At 42.0% G+C, this 8,297-nt stretch overlaps 1 protein-coding gene across 1 annotated transcript; it reads right to left on the reverse strand.

Annotated features, from left to right (window-relative positions):
- Positions 1-218: 218 nt before the first annotated feature.
- On the reverse strand, positions 219-7,066 carry LOC100736850 (butyrophilin subfamily 1 member A1-like). Its single transcript, XM_021082001.1, has 7 exons — positions 7,047-7,066; positions 5,437-5,457; positions 3,271-3,291; positions 2,384-2,410; positions 1,843-1,869; positions 1,248-1,274; positions 219-1,074 (listed from the first exon to the last, which is right to left on the reverse strand). Exon 7 carries the CDS (start codon positions 881-883, stop codon positions 506-508), a length of 378 nt encoding a protein of 125 aa, XP_020937660.1. The 5' UTR covers positions 884-1,074; positions 1,248-1,274; positions 1,843-1,869; positions 2,384-2,410; positions 3,271-3,291; positions 5,437-5,457; positions 7,047-7,066; the 3' UTR covers positions 219-505.
- Positions 7,067-8,297: the final 1,231 nt, after the last annotated feature.

An 8,297-nucleotide genomic window follows, 5' to 3' on the forward strand; every position in this document is an offset into this window, starting at 1 on the left:
CCAACACACAAATTGATTAAAGGCATACATGTTTGTGTTTCATGAAAGAATTCTAGAATTGGGCAATAGAGGGGCTCCATGGAGTTGTTGGATTCCCAAGTTCATTTTAATTTCTCTACCATCTGCGTCATATTACATGGTCATCTATGTTTTTTGAGTTCCATTAATCATGACACTTTATAGCCAGAAGAAAAGTAAAGAAGAAAAGAAAGACACAATTTTCCTTTAAGGACACATCCTTGTAATTCACCTTTTAATACACCACCATCCTTTGGTCACATGCACCAGGGGAGTCTAGGAAATCTAGTACTTACAGGAGGCTGTCATAGGAAAAGGTAATAATGAGAAAGAATACACAACGAAAAGAGGGAGAATTGATATGAGGGACAATCATTAAGTCTGAGTCCCAGAGCTTCATATTGACATTGAACCAGTAGGGACTAGGAAAAAATCTATTTATATATCTTGTTGGGGGGGAAGTGCCATCTTCTATGGGGCAAAGTGATCATTTCACCTGGAGGGTAGGCTTATGAATTACATCAGTACATTCTCCTTCAGCTGAACAGATGGTTAGGGAGCCTGAGTCAGAGGACCAAAGTCTGAAAAGTGGTCTTAGGACACCATAGAATGTGTTCTGGGGAAAGGTGAAAATGTGAGATCCATCTGTCATGTTGTAGAAAGATACATCTCCAGCCTCATAATTCAGGAATATCCCCACCTTAAGGGGTCTTTCTCTTAGAGGAAGAGAAGTTTCCGGGGAGGTGAGGGCCCAGTAGTCCCCGTCATAGAGCCTAATGGCCCAGAAACCATTCTGTGGGGACATAATGAATGCCCCCTTCCTTGTCACATTATCTCTACAAATTCCCAGGTCCCAAGATTGCATGTCCCCAACCTCCACCTCCCAGTAGGCTCTCCCTGAGTTGATGCGCAGCTGACCCAGCACACAGGGAATGGAGCTGAATCTCTGTGTGGAGCTGGGAAGATCTTGACAAGTTTCTTGCCAGGTAACCCGCCTCCCTCTTTCAGACACGAGGAGGGCAGGATGGGCAGTGGCTTCATCCAGGGTCACATTTGCTGCAAAGACAAGTGGACTATCATGTTTCTGGCAATGATTGTAGGCATGGGCCAGAGGGCTCCTGTTCTGTCAGGACTCCTCTGGCCCTGGGTAGATCCAGCTCACTTTTACCCAGCAATCCTCCAGCCACCCCACAAAATGCAAGTTCCCTGCTGGATCATCATAGACTCACCAGCTTTGATTACCTCTTTCTGCCAATCTGTAAGGAAAAAAAAAAATGAGACCCCAGCATCTGAAAAATAAATCTGCCTGTCTGACCAGAAGTCCATGAGTATAAATTCCCTAGGATTATGTCAAGAATAAGAGCAACCAAGGAATATATTCTTTCATAACTTGAACTTCTTTTTACAATCTATTACATTATGTCTGACTTGAGACCTGACCCATCTTCTGTGTCTTCTAAGTCAACATTCCTGTAGGGTAAATATCTGTAAACAATTTAGGATGTTTCACAGAAAATAGGGAACATGGTGTATCTGACCAAAGAAAGTATACTTCATGTTAGTGTCCTCAGATTTTAGCCAATGAAAATCACTCTGCATATGCTCAAAACACAATGTAAGTGCAATTAAAAAATGAAAAACCTCCTACAACTTAATGTTTCAAACACATTATCATCTGTTAAAATATGGAGTAATCTATGGAGTTTGTGTTGTCTATACTTTGGATTTTCTTTGATTTTCAGCATATTATTTTGCACATGGTAGGTATTCATTGCAAATATCCTAGATAGTAGGATTTTCTTTATCAGAGTCCATGTTACTCACCAGGATATAATGGATCATTCTTCCAGGCTGCAAAAGAAAACATAGGAAACCCTTTAGCTTTTTTCCTTCTTCATTTACTCCTGTTATCTTTTCCATTGCTCCCTGTCATTATCCCTTTTCCTCTCTTGAATCCCTCAGACTTCCTCTTTCTATCCTGTATTACCTCCGTATTGCATTTTAAGAAACATGACAAATAAAAACGGTCAGGTTTAAGATACAGATAATAAGTTACAATGGTCAGGTTTAAGATATAGGTAGAAATACAGAAGCAACAAAAGGTGGGACAGAGATGGAACACAAAGCATGGAGCATAAGATAAAGACAAGAAGAAAGGAAAGAGGAGAGGGGGCAGAACATGCTGAATCACTCTTCATTTACACTTCAGAGAGAATTCATTACAGGAATTTAGACAAGGAAAAACAAAGGCTTCTTTGCCCAATATAGACATTTTAATTTTTATGCCTGCATTCTCTCATACTGCTATAGGGAAAGGACCCAAGAGAGATGGAAGAAGGAAGCTGAGAGACAACCATTTACTTACCTTTCTTGAATTGAGCCTTCCTCCTAGCTGAGAGAAAACACAAAACACCCATAGATATGAGAGGATTTCTTGACTTCATGAGGAAGATGCAATTAAAGTCATACATCTGCTAATGGTTATATCTGCATGTTGGTCAAGTAATTCACATTTTAAAAATAATGAGAAATCTCTCTGGTCCATTCTAAATAAAAAGTTCACTTCAGTTTTAGGAGTACAACATGGCAACATAACATATTCATATAGAGTACTAAAAAATAGTTTAAGAATTCTTCATAAGATAGCCTTAGACTATAAGGATATACTACCAAAGAAGTGGGATAGAAAAATCAATATAAAAATATCATGAAGGAAGATAAATTTGTTGAATACATGTTTGAGTGGATTAAAATAACCACAAAAGAATAAGTAGAGCTAAAGTTGGAAAGAGAAAATAAGCAGGCAGAATCAGGAAATTATATTTACAGACAGATTACTTGAGGGTATGTTCAAGGAAAGTAGACTAGTCAGTCAACTACAGGAGGAACTTATAATAGAAAAAGTGTGTAAATCAAAAGGAAAAATTATCTCTCTAACCACGTGTGGAGTCTGAACATTTACATTAAAAATCAGGACAATATCAGGTACAAAACAGTACCTGTACATGTCCTCCATCTCAGAGGACATGTTAGAGAACCCAGTCTAAAGAAAGTTTTTTATTTCAGAGAAAACAACATTCTTCAAAGCAATATTCTTCTTGCCCAACTCCTTTCATTTAACAAACCTTACAATGAAATCACGGTAATCATCTGGAAGACAGTAAATGAAAGTAACAGCAAAGGAAGGCAAGAAAATGAAGAAATATATAGATATATATATCTTCCCCACCAAAAAAGACCAGAAAAAGTTACCAATCTCATCCTGAAGTGCTCCTGAAAGATAAATTTTTAAAAGACTCATGTAAATGTGAGGAAATCATCAAATCAACAGGGAAAGAGGAAGAAAATTTCCAGGTGTGGGATTAATAATTCAAAATTGACAACAGAATGCATATTCAATAAAATAATTATAAAAAAATGCTATTTTGGTAGAGTGGATTGAAATTGATTTTTCATTTTGAAAGTGTTTCTGACTATGCCACATTGAACAAGATGCTTTTCAGGGAAAGCATTCTTTTTATAATAGTGTGAAACACATGTATCAGTCCTGAAAAGGTCTTTTTGGAAGATGCCACAGCAGCTGAGAAAGGGGATGACTGACACCTGGGTAATGGTTTTTGAATACTTATGGTTTTTATTTCTCTTTATTTAACACAACTGTAAGAAAAACTAAGTTAGTTTTCAATAGTGCTTTCAAAATTACCTCATTTTTATCATCTAATGAAGAAAGTCAAAGAGCTAAGGAGCGTGGATCTAATCACATTCCATCCATTCCTGTTAACTTAACATGGGAGTGAAGAATGTCTCAGCACACCAATCTTTCATAATCCAAGAGTGAAGAAATGGAATAAAATGGATGTTGAGGCTGACTCATGTATTTGGGGCAAATATAATTTTCAGCAATAAGTTAGTAAAGAAAAACAATTGGTACAAGTATAAGAGCAAAGTGTTAGAAAACTGTGCACTTGTTTCATCTCTTTTCTATATGACTCAAGGCTTTACTGATGTCCCTTACAGAACTTGTGTGCACATTTCAATAGATTAGCTCATCTATAGAATTGACATTTAATTAAAAGAGAGTACTTAGGAGTCTTTATGATTTAAGGATTCCAGCTTTTAGGAACTATACACACTTTCTCTTGTCCTATGACATTGTTGGAGGAAATCTCTCTGGCATTGGTAGAATCATTGTGTGGTCACACTTAAATATCTGCTCTGTTCAATAAATGAAAGCATTTATTAATGCAGAAATATGTTTACCAAGTTATAACTTTACTATACGTGCATGCTTTAAGCAACACTTTCTCACTTAAAAAAAAAAGAAGGGAGGAAGTCTTGTGGTTCAGTGGGAAGAATGTGAGTAGCAACCAGGATGACACAGGTTCCATCCCAGGCCTCGCTGGGTGGCTTAAGGTTCCGGCGTGGCCATGGGCTGTGGTGCGTAGTTGACAGGGATGGCTGGTAACTGGCCTTGCTGCGTCTGTGCTGTAGGCTGGCCACTACAGCTTTGACTCAGCCCCTAGCCTGGGAAAGTCCGTGTGCCATGGGTGTGGCCCTTAAAAAAAAAAAAAAAAAAAGGCTAGTAATGCCATCTCACCTAACTTCGGGGGAGGAAAGCTAATCATTCTAAAAGCGAGTAACCCAAAAGGAACCGAAAAGATGTGTTATGTGGAACTGAAGATTGCTCTAAATTTTCAACAGCCTCCGTCAGGGAGAACTGACATTTCAGAACTCTGAGACACACAAAATGACACAACCGGTAGGCCTGGCTTTTGTTTAGAACAGCAGGCAAACTGAAGTAACATGTTCATACCTGGGAATACTTGGTTCCCAGGGGGAAGGCCAGTGGAAGAGGGGCGCCCTGGCACACTCTTGACCGATGGATGATAGCATATACTACTTAGGCTTTGAAAGGGCAGTGGGCAGAGGGCATTAACTGAGCCGTTTTGGGGCCATCTCCCATCTCTTAAGTCTTTGAAGAGCTATCCCTTGTGCAGGAATGGCCCCTCTGACTTGGAAGTCCCGACAGAGCCCCTGTGTTTGGATGTTTTTGAGAAACACACGTGGAAGAGAAACCATCTCCCTCTCAGCGTAATGCTTTGCATCTCACCAACTTCATGAACCTGTGGCAAGTGCCTGAAAGACCGAAGCAAAGCCAGTCCTTATTGGGAGGGCATGGCATGCATTGCAAAGAGAAGGAATGGCAGAGCAGAGGAGGTAGGCAAACAGAAATGGACAGAAGTAACGTGGGACAAGTCCCACACAAAACATTGAGGTGGAGCTCGTAGACAGGACGTGCAAGAGAAAGGCATGCCGACACAAGCGAAACAGATGAAACGGCAGACAAGAGGAAAGGCTGAACCAGTCGCTTCAGAGGGGCTCAAGAGCACTGGGGTGATGGGATATCAGAAATGTTACCATTTGTTTTCCGAAGACTGGCTGCAAGAAAAGAAAAAAAAAAAAAAGGTAAATGTAAACATCATGAGGGAGAACTAGAGGGAGAATTCAGATCTATTGAAACTTCCTATTTAAAATGAACCTCTGCGGTTTCAAGGGACAACCACAGCCACCCCCACAGCCACCCGCACACACATCGGCTCAGAGGACTGCAGTGTTCCGAGATCATCTACAGTAAAGGAACAGAGGGGAAATGGAGTTAATTTCGATGAGCTGAAGAAAACGAGAACGATTTGTTCTGGGGTTTAGTTTCGCAAAAGCAGTCTTGATCCCTTTGACCATATTTAGGGTCCTGTTGTTCTGCTTGTGCGCTTTAGCATGGCCATGGGCTAGCTGTGCATGTGGAAGTCCGTTCTCATGCTGGTGGTCGGGGCGCTACCTTGTGTCAAGTTGCCACAAACCCTGTGTGAGGTTATACCGAGACCCTGTTGGGGTAGGGGATCCACGGTCAGGTTTCCGGGTGCCTCTTTTCACAACGAGACTGCTACTGATTAAATGGGCAACCTTGTTGCTACTGATTAAATGGCAACCTTGTTGTATTTGAGTGTGTGTTTTACTTCATGCAGAAGTGCAGCTTTTCTGAACCAAAGCACATGGGTGCTGAATCCAGGAGAGAGAAAGTTTCCCTGAGAGAAACTGTTTCTCACCCCATGCTTACTGTGCATCCTCCCTCCCATCTGAGAGGAAATATCTGAACGTGCATGTATGAGACAGGTTTTCTGAACTTTATGAAGAAGGCGTGACCAGAGCGCTGCATCTCCGAATGAGTGCTTCTGGAGCGTTTTCAAGTCACGTCCACTCCTGAGTTAAAGAGGCAGATCCCTAAACTCTGTTCCATTGAGAGCACCACCACCCTTTCCAGAATACTTTGTCACATACAGGCTTAGAAGATTGAAAATATTTCTTGTGTTAGGGTATTACAGAGAGGTGTGGCATCATCTCAGAACACAACTTTGGACTTCAGCTATGTATGATCAGTGTGATTTCTGAGGGGAAAAAGTGCACACAAAGATGCCAGAGGGCGGTCAACTTGGTGAGATAATAAAGAAATAGGTAAATAAAAATGAATGAAGAGTAAGAACTGTGGTTGTAAACTGAACATAACCAGGACAAGTCAGGCAACGATATCCATATACACTGGGGTCCCTTGAGAGTGTGATCGGCAGACGTGAACTGGCCTGTCTTAGGATAACTTCTGCAGGCATCGGCAGTCGACAGAGTGTGAGCAATCAAGGAGAAACTCATCCCTGCAACCAGGGTTGGAATCGGAACCATTCCAGTAACAACCGGGACAATGTCAAATACAACACAGCGAGCACTGCATCTAGATGTCGTGGTGGAGGGCCCAGGAAAAGGAAAGCTTCCTGTGGAATGGAGCAAAGAGCATTCTTCTTAGCCTGATTCTCTTCATTTAACAAACCTCGTAATGAGAGGGTGGTAAGTGCCTGGAAGACAGTGACTTGAAGCAATAGCAAAGGAAGGAAAGTCAAGAGAGAATAACTATTCCTAGGAAATATATCCACCCCTCCAAAACAGAAAAAAAAAGAAAAGAAAATTCAGAAATACGTTACCGTTTTCATCCTGAAGTTCTCCTGAAAAGTGAATTTACAAAGAGTCATGTAAATGTTAAGGGAAACCACAACAGATAGTAAAAAGAGAGGACAAATGCCAGGCATGGAGTTTCTGACTCAGAAGACATATCTAATAAAATGAAGTCATGTTATTTCAGGAGTTCCCACTGTGGTACGGTGGGTTAGGAACCTCACTTCAGTGGCTCGTGTTGCAGTGGAGGTGCGGGTTTGAGCTCTGGCTGGACACAATGAGTTCAAGGATGTGGCGTTGCCCCAGCAGTGGTGTCGGTTATAGCTGCGCTCAGATTCAGTCACTGGACCTGAACTTCCAAATGCTGTGGGTGCCACCTTAAAGAGAAAAAAAAAAATTGACAACAATTGCTATCTTGGTCATGGATCAAAGTTAAATCTCTCAGTTTGGCAAATGCTTTGGATGATGCCAGATTAAACAAGTTGTCTTCCAGTGAAAGCACTGCTTTCGTAGTTTCATGTGAAACACACGTGTCACTCCCAAAAAAGTCTTTTCCGAAGATGCCACAGTGCCTGAGCAAGTGGATGACGTATGTCTGGGTACTGGCTTTTGCAAGTGTGATGTGTCTAATGCTTTGCATGCACACAGCGATGCTACACTTAATGTAGTTGTCAAGAGGGCTTTCAAAGTTACCTCTGGAGGTGTCGTCTCCTGCAGAAAGGCAAAGACCTGGGCGACAAGGCTCTAATCCTACGCTTTCCATTCTTGTCAGCTGACATGTCGTAAGGACGTTCTCAGCGACAGATCATTTTCTACTCGAAGCGCAGAGAAATGGAATCAAATCGATGTTGAGACGGGCTCGTGCATTTCGGGAAATGCAGTTTTCAAAATGCGTTGGTGGAGGGAAACGAATGCATGTGAATGAGCAGGTAGAAATGCCCTCCCCGAAGTTAGGTGAGATGGCATTACTAGCCTGTTTTGTTTTGTAAGGGCCACACCCACCGGCACAGGGACATTCCCAGGCTAGGGGCTGAATGGGAGCTGTAGCCGCCAGCCTACACCAACAGAAGCAGCAAGGCCGGTACCAGCCCCCCTGCGAACCACACACCACAGCCCATGGCACGCCAGAGCCTTAACCTCCTGAGCGAGGGCCGGGATGGAACCTGTGTCCTCCTGGATACTCGTCCGATTCACTTCCACTGAGCCATGACGGGAACTCCCAGGAAAGCCTCGAGTCACATCAAAGAAAAGAGAGAGAAACAAGAGCATGGCTTTCTGGC

Source organism: Sus scrofa, unplaced genomic scaffold (assembly GCF_000003025.6).
Source record: "Sus scrofa isolate TJ Tabasco breed Duroc unplaced genomic scaffold, Sscrofa11.1 Contig384, whole genome shotgun sequence".
NCBI classification, from domain to species: Eukaryota; Metazoa; Chordata; class Mammalia; order Artiodactyla; family Suidae; genus Sus; species Sus scrofa.

Excerpts from the sequence above, each read along its gene's own strand:
- LOC100736850 (XM_021082001.1), bottom strand. The coding sequence starts at position 883 with ATGCAATCTTGGGACCTGGGAATTTGTAGAGATAATGTGACAAGGAAG.